General features: G+C 47.6%; 1 protein-coding gene across 4 annotated transcripts in view; it reads right to left on the reverse strand.

Moving 5' to 3' along the window:
* The window catches only part of EFR3B (EFR3 homolog B), an 87,137-nt gene that overhangs the window by 23,329 nt on the left and 46,744 nt on the right, over positions 1-17,064 (reverse strand). For all 4 annotated transcript variants that reach the window (XM_082357428.1, XM_082357430.1, XM_082357429.1 and 1 more), the window contains 2 exons: positions 16,559-16,709; positions 3,588-3,709 (listed from right to left, as the gene is read on the reverse strand). In XM_082357428.1, coding sequence (XP_082213554.1) covers positions 3,588-3,709; positions 16,559-16,709 — 273 coding nt within the window. The remainder of the gene's footprint in view (positions 1-3,587; positions 3,710-16,558; positions 16,710-17,064) is intronic.

Below are 17,064 nucleotides of genomic sequence, written 5' to 3' on the forward strand. Positions count from 1 at the left end.
CAGCACAGCCCTGCAGGAGGGGGCCCTCTTTACTGGCCATTTATTTCAACCTGAAGTTCCTTTTTTTAACCAAACCTTTTTTTTTTCCTGATTATAACATAATACATGCTAATTATAGAAAAGTGTTAAGATGATATACCCTGCCATCGCCGCTCAAAGATAATTATCATTGGCATTTTGGTGTCTTTCCTTTCTCCTGTGTATAATATATGACAGAATCAAGAACCTGCTGCATATGTAATTTGTATTGGCTTTTTTCACCCATAGCATTCTATCACAAGCATTTTCCTACATCTTAACTCACAAACATGTTGAATGGTTATTTGATACACTGTTAGAAGAACTTTCTGAACTAGTCGCCTGTTGGTCATTTAAGTTGTTTCTAAATTTGCTTCTGGAATAATGCTACAATGGACATCGCTGTACAAAGTACTTTACTACATTCCAAATCATTGCCATGAGTAGAATTACTGAATCGAAAGGTAAGGAATGAAAGGCTCCCAGTTTTGCCAGATTCCTCTCCCCACGCCCACTGCATAAGCTGCAGGAGAATATCATCCTCACTGTGCCTGCCTCAGCACTAGGGATCTCATTTTAAACATCTGCTCTAATTTTGTGGCTCAGAAAAATCCTCATATCCTTAGCGATTTCAGTTTGTATCCTTTTGATGATTATTGGAGTTGAGCAGTTTTTCTAAATATTTAGTTGCCATTTGTAATTTCAGCTTCAGTTTTAAGTGCTGTTACCACGGCGCTACCCTGAGCTTTACGCGGAGACCATAACTGGGTGGTGAGAGATGCCTAATGTACCAACATCCCCTGGCCCAGGACCATTAGGGCTGCTGGCAATGGGCAAAGATTCTCTGGGCAAACACTTAGCTGCTCTAATCCTGAGCCAAGTCAGCACCCTGAGCTGAGGCTGTCCAGACTTGAGAACGAAGTAACTGTAATACAATTCTGCTAACTCTTCCTGGCTCCAGGTTAAAGGTGCTCCTTAGTGCACTACAAAAATAAATCCCAGACATGCTGGACTCATGTCCCACCCAAGAGAGCCTGGCTGGCAGGAAACCAGGCCCAGGGGATGGAAAATTTTCTACCCAGGGCTTCCTTATGTGTGACTGTATTAATTTTTCTTCACTCTTTCAATCTCCCCAGAATCCCTTCCACATATGTACACATTTCATTCCATGATGCCCAGAGCTGGCTGATCAGGGCTGGGGGAGAAGCAGCCTCTTACTATTCCTTGTAATGGGCTCAGTGGAGGCCTGCCCACGTGCAAGGGACTGGGAAGTCTCTGAACCCAAGGGGACTACACACACACACACACACACACACACACACACACACACAAACACCCACCTATTCATGAGACCCAAGGGTAGTTCTTGGAAAGGAGCTCTGGGCTCTGCAAAGGCTGCGAAGGACCAGGGGGAGAGCTCAGGGAGAAGGGGTGCAGGGAGGTTATGGATGAGAGACAAGACAAAGGGAGAAACTCCTCTCACCCCGGCAGCCTTGCTTTCATGGGTGGCAGGTGCCAGGATGTGGGTGATGATGTCACCGCCCGGTTGCTGGAAGCAAACCTCAGCACCCTTCTCCTGACCTTCAGTCGCTCCCCACACCATCAGGACACGGTGCAACCGTGTCTGCTTCTGTGCCTTCTCCCCTCCTACTGTGGAGTGTGTGTGTGCGGTTGTATGTGTATGAGTGTGTGATTTGTGTGAGAGTGTGGTTATGTATGAGTGTGTCAGTGTATGTGATTGTGTGTGTGGTGTGTATGTGAGTGTGTGTAGAGCGGCATGAGGAATGTCCCCTCCCCTCCTGGAGCTTGGCTCTACCTGCGGTCAGCACCTGTTACAGCCACACCTGGTCACGGTCCCCGCCTTCCCCATCACCTGCTTCTGGACACACCCCACCTGCTCCAGCCCCTTCTGCCTCTTCACAGCCATTCTGGAGCGAGGTGGCTGCTGAGGGAACCGGCGCTGGGGAGACAAGGGGCTTCTTCCTCCCGTGACCCCCACTGGGCCCCCCTGCAGCAGCACAGCCCCAGGGAGCCCCTGGCTGGTTCAAGACAGGGGAGACTGGGGAGCAGGGACACTGCCATCAGTCACACAGCGTCCTGCCCTGGAGCCGTTTCACAGCTGGGAAGCTTTGGGAACAGGCAGCCTGGGGGATGGAGGGGTTCACGTCCTGTTTCTCCAACCCAGACCAGCAGCCGTGGTGAGGAAGCTGTAGTTAGGGGCACACAGGGCTCCCAGACCATGTCATTGCGTATCACGTGCACTCGGGCCCCCTGCGGTGCTGACATGATGCAGGAAGAAGCCAGTGGCTGAGTTCTGGAACAAACCCATGGAGACCCGGTTTCCCGTGGGCATGTTGGCCACCTGGCCTCAGCCCCCAGCCCCTTCCTTCTCCGACTCCTGCAGCTTTGCCTGGTAAGGACAGCTCAGCCCTTTTCCCTCCTTCCTCCTCCTTTTCCTGTGTTTCATTTCGCCTCCCCAGGTTGATAAGCACTCTTTGTAGGCAGTGGTTTACTTCTCATCCTTTATCTATCGGTATCAGCATATATTTGGGTGAATTTCTTTGTGATTTCATTGAGGGGTTTAATTTCTATGTCGATGAATGTATTTCTGTAAGCTAAGTATTTTTGTGAGTGTGAGTATGTGTGTGTAAAAGTGTGTTCTGTAATTCAAGACATTTATCTGAAAAGCATCCATTCCTTCATTCACTTACTCAACAAGTATGTCTTCAGTGCCTGCTGCTCTCCAGGCACTGTCTTAGCACTTGGGATGCGTCAGAGAACAAAACAATGATTCCTGTCCTCACAGAGCTTACATTCTAGTGGGGAGAGACAGGCAATGAATGAGAAACATATGTAAATTATGAAACATGTTTGAAGGGGATGAGTGCTATGGGGAAATAAAAACAGAGCAGGGTGAGGGAGAAGGGGAGGGTCAGGGGAAGGCGTTGTTGACAAGGGGGCACTTGAGCAAAGCCTTGAAGGAGGTGAAGGAGTGAGCTGTACAGCTCCACAGAGGAAGCATCCCAGGCACAGGAACAGACTGTGCAAAGGCCCTGTGGCAGGAATGTCCCTGGTGTGTTTCCAAGGCAGCACGGAGGCCTGTGTGGTCGAAGGGGAATGAGGAGGGGAAGAGTGGAGGAGATAAACTCAGGAGGGCAGCAGGGATCAGCCAATGTGAGGCCTTTGGCTTTTTATTTGTGGGTGTATATTTTGGTGGTGAGTGGGAGTGCTTCTCGGGTGTATAAAGGCATGTACTTCTGAACAAAAGAGAGCACAGGTGTGTACATGTGTGTGTCACTGGCTCTCAAATTGGGCTCAGAAGACCGTCACCTTATGTCCCACCCTGTTTTCTGTCCCCAGAGGCTGTTCCTTTAGAAAGCATGTGCTGGGAGCCCAGCTCTGCCCACGCATCCACCTAAGTCCCGCCAGATGCCCCTTCCCCACCAGCAACATCAGAGCCTCGGTAAACGCCAGTGAAATCAGACACGCAATCCGGGCTGGGAGCTCTACAGGACCATCAGTGCCTCTGCCATTAGAGGCACAGCCTCCTCAGCTTCCCTTATACTCACTTAGTCTTGATCTCCAAGTCTTCATGGCCGGAGTGGCACATTTCACTGAAGCGAGACACGAAGAAATCGTAGCTCCGATGGTAGGATGGGGTGTCCTCCTCTATGTTGGCAAACTTCACAAACTGTGTGGGGGGAGAGGGGAAATGCATCGTGAGGTGACCCACCATGCTCCTCGCCTTTGGGCTCTGGGACCTGGCATCCCCCAGGCCCTTTGCCATAGTAAAGCCACAAGAAAACACATCTTAGGAACCATGCATCTCAGGATCTGGCTCTAGTCCACCTCCCAGAGCACACTCGGGAAATCTGAGTTTCTGAGTTCCCCTTTCCTTTCTACACAACAAGAGCGGAACCTCTGGCCCTTCTCAGCCCTCCCCTGCTGGGTGAGCAGAGGATGGAAGAGAAGAGAAAGAGAAGGGGGCTCAGTCACTTAAGCTCCTCCTTCCATTTACATCCAGAGCTGCCCCAAACATACAGGCTGAAAGGCTGTGAGGAATAACGCTGGAAACTGAGCAAAAGCCAAGGCCAAAGCATAGAGCACCACCCTAGAATGCATTCTGGGAAACCGGGACAGAGCTGAAATTTGATTAAAAACCGTAATTACATTTTATTGTTAAAATTTTGAGTACATTTTTAACGTTTGCAATTTCAGTTCATTAAGTCTTGCTCAGCATTCTCAGCCGCTAGATTCCTTCTGTCATCACCATGCTGCACATTTGCAGTTCTAAATAGGGACTTGATTTCAAATGAGTCTCTCAGAGAAGCAAGAATCACAGACTGAGTGGAGTTAAATTACTAAAAGCTAAATATAATTTTTATAGGTTATTTTGTTTAATGTTATAAATTTAATACCACAAACAACTCTAAACAGACTAAACTTAGACTACATTCTCCACTATTCTGCCTTGTATTATTATATAATTTTTACAAACCTTCGTTGGTTCAAAGAGGACATACTGTTATTCCTAAAATTATCTCATCAGCACACTCTCATAATATTGAGTATCAATTGTCAACCTGTTTCCCCATTTAACTACTTAAAAGTTGTTAATAACTATTTTTTTGGATGAAAATTAGCAACTTCCACAAGCATCCTTATTATTACAGTGTTTTGTTCTTGCAATAATAAATATGCATTTATTTTCTGCTGAATCATAAAACCTCAACATGCAAAGCAGATAAGGAAATCTTCCCTTCTAAATTACATCTAAAATGCACACATATATGTGGAAGCAAGTATTCTGATATTAGCAATAAACCCAAATGACATTGTTTGCATTATTGATGTGGTTATGCAGAAGAGGCATAGTGGTAATCCATGTGATCACAAGATCATTGATTAGACCCAAGTTCAGCAGTTCCAGAAACAACGACAGAGCTGGCCTTTGGCTACGTGACCTTCCTAAGCCCCACGGGCTAGAACACAGACTTAGGCTGGTACCAAGGCTGAAACTAAATTTGGGTGCATTGCTGCTCTTAACCACCAACAGGATGTTCCCAGGCTGCACTCCCCACAGCCAAAGCCTGGCTTGGTCCGTCCACTGAGAGGGGTCATGCAGCTATGCGGTTCTAACCGCAGATCTACCTCTAACTGGTGGGGTGACCTTTGAGTGGGACATTTGACTTCTCTTCTGTCTTGGTTTTCCCATGTGTGAAATAAGCAGCCCAGTCTTCATTCGCTACATTTCTTTATTTTTTTATTGATGCTATATCTACTTCAAATATGATGAGGCAGCTTAAGATAAGACTATGTGTATGTGAGAGTGCATGCATTTCAGAATAACCAAAACAAGACTGAAAAAGAAAAGAGGCCAGTAATAAAGGAGAAACAGTCAAACAAAGACTTTGTCCCTAATATATAGTGACTGTGTAAACCCAAATGTATGTCAGGAGAATGAATAACCGAACTTCATGGTCACTGGTGTAGGAGTTTATGGGCTAATAGCAATGATGTTTAGAACATATATGTATCAGGTACTACCCTAAGCATTTGACATACATCAGCTCTTTTGTTTCTTAAAATGACTCTAAGTTAGAGAGATATTATTATTCTCATTTTACAGACAGAGAGACTGAGACCCACAAATGTTACATAATTGCCCAGGGTCCTGCAGGAGAAACCCAGGTCTCAACCATGAGCCTCTCCAACAGAGCTCTGCCCAGCTCTGTCCCTACTCCTGGCTTCCTCTAGCGCCTCAGGGCAAATGACCCATGAGAGTTGCTCTGGGGAGGTGAGGGTGGTGGATATTGTCAGGGAGAACAAACAGAGGATGAAGAAGTCGCCAGAGGGGACCTTAGTCTAGCCTTTTTAAGAGGGCTGCAGGAGTGAGGCCACTGGTTTCCAAACACTGCGGTACAGCAGTCGAGGGGGCTCCGTGATCATGCAGATTTCTGCCACAAGCCCCAGACGTGCTGAGTCAGCCTTGGAGGATATTCACCTGTTAGATGGTCTGAGGCTCACGCTTGAGAAACACAGCAGGATCCCTGACAGGCAACCTGGCGGCCTCCCTTCCCTCTGGCCCCCCTCCCCACGCTGATACTTCACTGAACGATTCCTGATCTCTGTGGACGTGACATCAAGCCTCGTCACTTTTTTTTTTTTTTTTTGGCTGCGCCACGTGGCTTGCAGGATCCTACTTCCCTGAGCAGGGATCGAACCCCCGTCCTCGGCAGTGAAAGCATGGAGTCCTAACCACTGGCCCACCAGGGAATTCCCAAGCCTCTTCACTTTCAACCTTGACTTTCCCCTTCCTCCAGCGCCGTGGAACCTCGAGCAGGACTGGTGGCCCGTCAGGTGGCATGGCCGGAGCCCTGTTCACGCCCAGTCTGCTCTGACTGTTTTCCGCACTGTACAGGCTGCTGAAGATTTCAACTACGACGCCCTGGCTGCAAGGTTAAAATGGAGATTACAATCAATTTTTAAAAATTAATTAATTTTATTTATTTATATTGGCTGCATTGGGTCTTTGTTGCTGCACGTGGGCTTTCTCTAGTTGCGGCGAGCAGGGGCTACTCTTAGTTGTGGTGCGTGGGCTTCTCATTGCAGTGGCTCCTCTTGTTGCAGAGCACGGGCTCTAGGTGCGCGGGCTTCAGTAGTTGCGGCACATGGGCTCAGTAGTTGTGGCACACAGGCTCAGTAGTTGTGGCTCGCAGGCTCTAGAGCGCAGGCTCAGTAGTTGTGGCCCATGGGCTTAGCTGCTCCACAGCATGTGGGATCTTCCCGGACCAGGACTCGAACCCATGGACCACTGCACCACCAGGGAAGCCCCAATTTTTAAAAAATGGAACATTCTGTGACAGCCACAGAGGTAACACAGGGTAGAAGACACACATGGGGATTCCTTTCCTAGAACCACGGAGGCTTTTTTCTAGACTGGCCCAGCAGTCACTCCTGAATCTCCCCCAGCTGGGCCAGCCACAGCTGCTAAGCTCACTGGAAAATTCCCTCACTCCTTTCTCTCGTGACTCTCTGCATCCCCAGATTTTTACTCTTCTATAGTCTTCTTCCCTGGAAACTTAGCTTTGAGTCTCCTTCTCAAATTTCGATTTTAACAGGATGGTGCTTCTGTTTAAGTGGATATGCCCTCCGACATCCGCTGGGCCCACAGTCAGACGGCATCTCCTCACTCAGCTCCTTGTCACCTGTGTGAGTGTGGACATCGTTTAACTTCTGAGCCACTGTTTCCTTATCTGAAAAATGGGGGTGATGGGGCCCATGCCACGGGGTGTCACCAGGGGTAAAGGAGGGGACGCATGCAGAGCGCGCCCGGAGGAATGGTCAGGACCCTGCGCTGCGGTGAGCAAGGTGACAGGGGCCCAATGGTCTGCTCATCAGCTCCGGTCCCCGGCTCTGCTGCAGGGTGACCCTCGTCCTCTCCAGCCGGGCCATCACAGAGGAGGAGCCCAGGTGGGCAGCATGAGCCATGCCCGCGACCATGCAGGATGCCGGGGGCAGGCGTGAATGTGGAAAGAAGGAAATGAGTTAACAGCCATCCCAATGAACTGGTGCCCGAGGGTGGGAGTTGAGGACGGTGGCAGAGGGCAGGGGAGTTGGAAGATGAGGGCCAAGCCCCCTGAAGCACCATTCAGGAACCGAAGGTCAGTTAGTGCCATAGGATGGGACAGAGCCCAGCACTGAGAGACAAGGAGGTGGGGCTTGATGGGAGCTCGGGCAGCTGGCACTGCAAGACTGGGAAGATGTGGCCCAGCATTTGTTTTCATCTCTTTAAAACGCACATATCACCTCCTAGGAACGTGAATGAGGTGGAGATAATTAACAAAAGCTCCCTGAGTTCCTGGGATAACAGGAACTGAGTGAATTCAAGGCTTATTGTAAGTAAGGTTCCTAGTTCTAAGAGGCTTAAACTTTTTACGGGTCCGGCAGGATTCAGCACCGCACAGTCGTGGAATGAGCGTTTGCGGGGCGATGCACAAATACATTCAAGACACTGCTTCACAGACAGCACTCGACTCTCCACACGCCTGCCGCTCCACTTCATCAGAAAAACAATTTCGCATATGGTTATTGTGAAGCACGTTTGCTTCGTTTCGACTCATACTTGGTTCCGTGGGGAGCCTTCAAAATATTCCTTGAAGAAGCTATTTATAGACACGGGAGTTCGTGTCTGGAGGAGCCACGCCAGGCCCCGTGCCCCATCTCTAACGCCACGTGTGGATGGCAGCACTATGCGACAGAAGGAGTTAACGCCTATATTCTGAGAAATAACAACATTAAATATTTCTACGGCACTTGCAGCTCAGGCATCATGTTAGTTTCCTGGGGCTGCATGCCTCCAGTCTCTGCTTCTGTCTTCACATTGTTTCCTCCTTTGTGGCCAATCTCCCCCTGCTTCTCTCTTATAAGACCCTTGTGATTGCACTTAGGGCCTACTCGAATAATCCAGGATAATCTCTCCAGCCCAAGATCCTTGACTTGATCACATCCGCAGAGACCCTGTTTCCGTATCAGGTGACATTCGCAGTTCCAGGGATTGGCACGTGGACATCTTTTGGGGGACCATTTTCCAGCCTACCGAAACATCCACTACCTGACGTAATTTTTGGCAAACCAGTGAGTTTAATAGGAGCGATATTGCTCCCATTGTGAAGACGAGGAAACTGAAGCTCTAAGGGAGCCGCTGAATTATTTCAGGTCAACCTGCTTGTGACAAGTGGAGCTGGGGCTCCAATTGGGAAATTCTGATACTTTGATGCTCTCTGCCCTCCACCAGTGGTTTTTAAATTTTACTGTGTATCAGAATGACCCGGGGAGCTCATTGAAAATGCAGACTTTTGAACCACCCCAGGCCTGTTGAACAAGACTCTCTGAGGGTAGGACCTAGGCGTCTGCATTCTGAACAATCCCCCCTGCCCCACCAACTCCTACCCTGGAGATTCTGGGGCAGGGCATCTACAGACCCCATGTCCTTTGTTCTTTTACTGGAAAGCTGGACCAGTAGCTGTGGAAATGATCCAAGGCAGGCTAGGAGGGAGAAAGCTTAAGCAGTACATTTTGGCCTCCTCCTGTCCTTGGTAACGGAGGCCAGTCAAGGCTGGAGAGATGGCCACCTCCTTTGAACTGGGGTGGCTTGGGGTTGAACCAAGGGGTCCATCTTTGAGGCCCGGGAGGCTGCAGCCTCCAGGCTCAGGCTGTCGACCAGCCAGGCCATTGCCTCGCTCTCCAGGACTCTTGCTCTGTTATGAGATCTGGTGATGAGGCTGCACTTGATGCCATCCAGAGGGACTGAACCCCGTTTACTACATTACGGGTGGCACCAGGGCTAATAAAAGAGGCAACATTTGGTACCAGGATCTCTGAGCATCCTTGGGAACCCTTGGTTTGATAGCTTGTCAGGAGGAGCTTCCCTTCCCTGAGTCTGAAAGTACGACAGCACAGATGACCTGTCCAGATGACCTGGTCAGGGAACGTTGGCCTCCAGTATCCCCATGGGGGCAGCTCTGAGGGATCCCACCTCAAGCTGCTCCTGAGTCCTCCAGGGCTGACAGGACGAGGCCAAAATGGAAACTTTGGTAATTGTGGCTCAGAGGATCAAATCCGGGGGACCTGGTCATGGGACCACACCCACTGTAGGAGTCCACTTGGGAAACATGCCCAAACCTGGCTGAGATGGGGTTGAGACTCTAGGGTTTAAAATAGAGCCTTTATCCCTCCTATTAGAGGCAGAACAGTGTTATGATTATGAGAAGGGGTTTGCAGCCAGAATGCATTTCTGAATCCCACCTCCCACTTAGTAGGAGGCTGATAGGAGGCACGTTTCTTAAGCTCCCCATGCTTCGGTCACCCCATCTGTACAAAGGGGCCAGCAAGAGCAGCTGCCTCATACGCTTGGTATGACCAGCCCATCAGAGTTAACAGTTATCGCCTCATTTTTCCCCCAGTGGATTTCTGGCTTGCTGTCAACACTCCATACGTTTTCACTGGGCCCATTTACCTGTGTGACTCACTAATGTTTTAAACACTTGATACAGCAGGAACTTCCTGTCTACTTCACCCCTACCATTGCTAGTTCATACCTTACAAATGGCTTTTGTTAAAATGCTACTTGCCTAATGCACAAGATTGTGAAATAATAAAGTTCGGGTTTTTTTGTTTTATTTTTTTAAGATATTGCAATGATGAGGAAGGTCTCCATAGCAACAAACTGGAGACTTTGAAGATGTGACACTTCAAAGGCCAAGGGCACCACTAGGGCCACCCTTTCAAGACCAAAGTTTCAGCTCTTCATATACAACAAAGGGTGCCAAGTTTGCTGGAGGAGATCACCAACCCTCTGGCACAAGCAGGAAGAAGACATGGTTGTGTGAAAACTGAGAGTTACTAAGGGGCTGGGTCAATAGAGAGAAAGCAAGCTCCAAATATTGACATTGCAAAACCAGCTCTCCCCAGGTCTGGAGGAGAAGCTGAGCTGGTCAGCCTCACTTCAGCGCTAGCCAAGTCTCTCCAAGCAGAAGTCAGCCTTTCCCTCTTCTGTAGATGGGCATTCTGAACCCCACAACTCCCTGCCATCAACAATAGAACCACAGTGTAAAATACTGGGCATAGGGATTCCCTGGTGGTCCAGTGGTTAAGACTCCACGCTTCCACTGCAGGGACCGCGGGTTCGATACCTGGTCAGGGAACTAAGATCCCACATGCCGTTCAGCACGGCCAAAAAATAAAATAAAATAAAATAAAATACTGGGCATAGAGAGAACCCCAACTCTTTCATGGTAGGACTGCAGGCCTTTTCACTGTGTTAACCTACATAAGGAAAAATGGGAACAGTTGTTCTGCTGCACTAAGATGAACCCTAGCTGGAAAAGACCTTGTAAACCACATGGTTTTGACTTTAACACCCCCTACCCCGTTCTCCCAACTGCTCTTGTTTATAGCAACTCCCGGGAGCGGTTTTCACTAAAGCCAGAGGAACAGTCCTACTGTGACATGATCGTGCCCTGCAAATCGCCTGCCAACCTGGGCATAGTGATTCCCTAGACCTAGGACATCCTCCCCTGTCTACCCACATTACGTCTTTCCTCCTTCAAGATTCTTTGCAAAACTGACTGTGGTTTTAAAAACTCCTGGGAAAGCCCAGTCTTCCCGCCTGAGAAGGTGATCCCCCTGGTCCCAAGTAGTTCCATGTGCTAGCCAGCCTCCAAGGCCTGCACTTGGGAAGCGCAGACCTAGGGAAGCACTGGCTGCCTCTGCTCTAAGATCCCCAACATTTGCTGGTGCTGACCCCCGTGACCTGAGCTGCTCCACTGGCATCACACTTCTGCTCTGACCTCCCTTCATGGAACCCGCTTCTAGCCTGCTGGTCTCCAGCAGTGCTGATTTCTGTCGTGGTGTGGAAGATGAGAGAATTTCTAGTCTACAGATGACAAGTTGCAACCACAAGAGTTGATAAAATTGTCCAGAGGGAGCATATAGAGTGAGAATAGGACAGAGCAGCAACCTTGGAGACCACAGACATTTCATGGGGACACGGAGAAAGAGAATCATTGAAGGAAACTGTATTAGTTTCCTATTGCTGCCGTAATAAGTCATCACAATTTAGTGGTCTAAAACAACACAAATTTATTACCTTGCAGTTCTGGAGATCAGAAGTCTAAAATGGGTCTGCAGGGTTGCACTCCTTCTGGACGCTTCCAGAGAAGCATCTGTTTCCTTGACCTTTCTAGTTTCCAGAAGCCACCTACATCCTTTGGCTCCTGGCCCCCTTCCTCCATCTTCATGGCCATCAGAGGAGCATTTTCAAATCTCTTTCTCTCTGTCTCTCATCTTCTGTCTGACTCTGGTCCTCCTGCTTCCCTCTTATAAAGGTCTTTGTGAGTACATGGGGTCCTCCTGGATAATCCAGGATAATCTCCTTATCTCAAGATCCTTAACTTAATCATTTCTTCAAAGTACCTTTTGTCATGTAAGGTAACATGCACAGGTTTCAGGCATTAGGATGTGGACATACTTGGGGGACCATTATTCAGCCCACCATAGAAACACGGAAGGGTGGGCCAGGTGGGAAGAGCTGGGATGACAGGGCCAGGAGGTCAAGGGAGTATGAAGAAGGTGCAATCAACGGGGAGAAATGCCACCAGAGATAGAAACATCAGCTGAAAAATGACTGAGGAATGGGTTATTTGCGTGGTTTCCACAGATTTCTAACTGCAAAGACAAAAAAGTACTTTTACAATGGAGAGAGCCAGCTGTCACTACCCTAACCTGGGATGGCACTTAGCCTCCATAAAAGTGGGGTACCAGACACTTGTGGTCCTTTTGGGATGCTCAGTGCAGGACCCAGCACTCCCCGTGAAGTGTTATGCCTCCAAGTATTTAACTGCATCCAATCAAACCTTCAAATCTAATTCTAGTCTGCAGGAAGTATAAGGGACAGGAGAGCAAAACGAAGGACACCACAAGGAAATAATCAGACAAACCCAGACTGTGGGGCATTCTGCAAAGTGGTGACCTGGTCAATGTCATGAAAAACAAAGAGGGGCAGGAGAGGGATTGGAACTGGTTAAGAGACATAAGAGACACAGAAAACAAAGTAAACACATGATCTTTACTGAATCCTGATGGGAAAGACAGCAATACAAGACAATGTGAGGACTATTAGGGAAATTCTAATTTGGACCAAATATTTTTTAAAAATTAGAGAGTGATCGTTAGTTTTGTCAGGTAAGCTAAAGGTACTTTGTGGTCATGTAGAATGTAATTTTGTTGTTTTCTTTTCCTTGCTTGTTTGTTTCTTTCTTTATTTTTACACTGGAAGAGACCTGAACTTATAGTTAGACTAAGGGAAGGAACCATAAAAAGGGAAAGGGTGGAGACATGGAGAGAGAAATAATGGATTTAAGGAGGTTCCTGAGGAGAAGGGAACCTTTTGGAAGGAAGAAGATGGAAGCAAGTTGAGGGACCCCCAGCTAGCAGCCCCCATTTTCTCAGTGGGCAGAAGAAGGCAAGGCCACCTCTGAGACTGAAGAAGCAGATTCGGGATGGTCCTTGAGGAGAAAACAGATTTGTAGCGACCACTGAGAGGATGAGGGGCAGTGGTCAAAGAATGGATAAGGAGCTGCCCTGAAGGCCCAAATCAAAATTTACAGCATGCATCTGTAGAGGCCCCAAGCCTCGCATCATGCGGTTTTCTGCGGTGGTTCTCTGAGCAGGCATATTAGGGCGGAGAAGGCAGAGCTTGGCTGCACTAAGTGGACATGGAGCGTGGCTCCCACGGGTCCTGGAGGGAGGCCGAGAAAGGGAGCCTCAGCCGGAGCTGAACCTGGCAGGGAAGGGAAGGCAGCGGGAGGTGAGGTCTTGATGAGGGATGGGGCGGGGGGATGGTGAGAGAACATGAGGGGAGGACAGAGCCTCGAGCAAGTCACAGCCCCCCTGCTCTACTGGAGGAAGAGAGCCTCAGGGTCCCGCATCACCCCAACATGCTGCAGGAAGCTTCCCTCCCCTCCCAAAGGACTTGACACAGGTTGTGGTGCAGTGCAAACACAAAGGCCTGCATGCGAGGATCTGAGATGAAAGCGCAATTTTTTAAAATTCAGGTAAAATTCACAAAACATAAAATGAACCCTTTTACAGTGCACAATTCAGTGGCATTCAATACATTCACAATGTTTTGCAACTAAAGCAAAACCCCAAAAGGAAACCCACTTCTTAGTCATTAATCAGTCACTTTCCATTCCTCTCCCTCCCAGACCCTGGCAAACACTAATCTGCTTTCTGTCATTATGGATTCACCTATTCTGGATATCTCATCTAAATGGAAATATAACATGTGACCTTCTGGGTTGTTTCCACCTTTTGGCTATTGTGAACAGTGCTGCTATGAACGTTGGTGTACAAGTATTTATTAGAGTATCCATTTTCCGTTCCTTTTGGTATATACCTAGAGAGGATTGCTGAGTCATATGGTAATTCTATATGTTTAACTTTCGGAGGAACCACTAAACTGTTTTCCGCAGTGTCTACACCATTTTACATCTCCGCTAGCAACGTACAAGGGTACCAATTTCTACACATCCTCACCAACATGTCATTTTATAGGATTTTTAAAAATATAGCCATCCTGGTGGGTGTGAAGAGGTATCTCACTGTGGGTTTTTTCCGACTTGCATTTCCCTAACGATTAGTGAAGCTGAGCATCAATTCATGTGCTTTTTGGCCATTTGTGTATCTTCTTGAATGTCTATTCAAGTCCTTTGCCCATTTTAATTGGGTTTTCTTTTTGCTGTTGAGCTGTAAGAGTTTTTCGTATATACTGGTTACTGGACCCTTATCAGATATACAATTTGTAAAAATTTTCTCCCATTCTGTGGTTGTCTTTTCACTTTCCTGACAGTGTCCTTTGATGCACAAAAGTTTTTAATTTTGAAGAAGTCAAATTATCTATATTTTCTTTTGCTCCTTTTGTTTTTATTGCCATATCTAAGAATCCATTGCCAAATTCAAGATCATAAAGATACACCCCTATATTTCTTCTAAGAGCTCTATAGGTTTAGCTCTTACATTTAGGTTTTTAATCTATTTTGAGTTAATTTTTATATATGTTGTGAGGTAGGGATGAAAGTACAAACTTTAAATCCGTGATCCTTCATAATAATTTTATTATTTACACTAGGCTAATAGATTGTTTATGTAAAGGACCTTGGCATTCTCAGATTTAATATTTTCAGTTTATCCTCACAGAGTGACCTCAGAAGGTCAGGGCACATGGTCATTGCACTGTCCCTGAGACACACATTTGGACCTCTCAGGCAATAAGGCAGGTGTGCAGAAGCAAATCCCTAAGCAAATAATTGAGCTTAGTTGGTTCTGGCTTCCCCTCATCCCCTGACTTTCCTGGTCCCTCACTGTCATCCCAAGTTCAGATATTCTCATTAAAGACCTGAAAGCATCACTTAAATTTAAAAAATTATACTTTACTGCATATGATGTGCAGGAATGGGATTAGCAAAACCAGACTTTTTGCTGACAAGTTTTACCATAGCTTCAATCCTTGGGGTGGTCAAGTACAAGCTGGATAAAGATCCATTAAGGATGAAGAAAGAAAGAGAGAGAAGGTCCCAGGCTTAGAGAGCTGGAAAGAGCATCTGGTTGAGGGACACCACTAGCAAAGTCTGCCTCTGAAGCTGAACTCTGAATCTATTGCAATTATCTGACTCAACTTACTTATAAGCACCTCTCCTTATATAATCTCCATTGTCTGCAGTACGGTAATCATTAGTCAACTGCTTTCTTGCTAATACTGTGACTCACTGTGATGGGGAATCTAGGAATTTGCAGGATTCTGAATTTTCAAGGCTGTAGCTAACAAAATGCCTACCCTAGGCCAGGATGTGATGTAGGGACCGCTAGAGCTGGCAGCCACATGCTTCTATGTCTCCCCCGCCGACCCCTGGGGAGATCCCCTCTGGATGCATTGATGACTGGTTTAGTTTCCATGTACATGTTCTCTTCTAGACTATAGTTATCTTAAACAGGGCAAGTGAAACAGTAACTGAAGCTGTTGCCAGGGCAACATGACAAAAGAATTTACCCTCAGCTACTGTATATGTAATTTATCAAAGGCAGCTGGCTCACAGAGAGAGGAAAGAGGGGAATAGGTTGTTAGTTTTTGTCTTTGAAAGAAGAGTTGAAAGACTATCTTCTGGTTAAATCAACTTAAGTAGAACAGGAAAGCAGCTGTGACCTGTGCAATAAACATTCAGAAAAGTCAGGTTGGGAAGGCTAAGAAGGCAAACCTTAAACTTTTTTTTTTTATCCTGGTGATATTTGTAAAATAGTTGCATGTCAGGGCTTTTAACACCAAGCTGCTTGAAGACCTGGAGCTGAAAGTATTCCCTGAAGGGGAAGGAATAGAGAGAGAGCAAGAAATGGAAGAGAACAACCGGGATATTCAAGTATGTTACATACATACAAAGCTGGGAGTTCTTGACACACCTGATAGCTCTTCTCTCCCAAAACCATAAGCCCTCATGATAGCAGCCACTTGTACTGAGAACAGTTACATTACAAAGCTTGGACTGAGTTCAATCCACTCTGGGTATCAGTGAGAAGCCAGGCTCATGAAAGATAACCTGCTCGAGGTTACCCAGCTAGGAAAGGGCAGAACTAAGCCAGAAGCCCTGTTTCCTGCTTCCCTGTGATCTTCCCACTTATCTGATCCCTCTGTCCTGTGAACATCAGTTTATTCTGTCTTCGAAAGAAGCACAACCTGGACAGCTTTCAAAGTATGCCCCATGGAGTCAGGGGCCAAGCTTTGAGGGCACTGGGTACCCCCTGCTCTCAAAGAAATACCTCCCTCTCTATTTTTACATCTATTGGGGCCTCACCTAAACTTATTTAAGGGAAAAATCATTTTTAAAAGTCAGAAACCAAATAGGAATGGATCGTAACAATGCTGACCTGGAGGTTCTACACCCCCTCCCCACCATTCCCACTTCCAAAGCCCCTTGGGCCTCCTTACCGAGTTGGTGCCAAGGATCTGCAGGTTGGGCTTCTCAGACTCAAGCAGCTTGGCCACCATCTTGAGGAAACTCTCCACGAAGAGGTTGATGCTCTGGCAGTGGCAGGCCATGAGCAGCTGGTCCAGCGCCTCCATGGCGATGCACACGTACCTGGGGAAAGCAGCACCATTGCCATCACTCAGCCTCACGCCTGTTCCGCCCCCACTGCATGACTGGGGCGATCTAGATGGCAGTGCAGTGACCACCTGGGCAGCAGCCAGCTAACGCAGCTCTTCCCCAGGTTGCTGATGACTGGACAGTTGTTCCAACAAGTGCTCACTCCAGCCCAGCCCTGAGAAGCAGAATGAAGCAGAGCTGGAAGGGAGCCTAGAGATGAATTCATCCAGCCCCTTATTTTATGAATAACATGAACATGAGGACAGACGAGGTATACCATTTCATGAGGAAATACAAGCAGAAAGAATTGATGCCCAGGAGAGCAGCTTCTGAACTCAAACCCAGTGAG

Source organism: Balaenoptera borealis, assembly GCF_965194805.1.
Source record: "Balaenoptera borealis genome assembly, chromosome: 15".
NCBI lineage: Eukaryota > Metazoa > Chordata > Mammalia > Artiodactyla > Balaenopteridae > Balaenoptera > Balaenoptera borealis.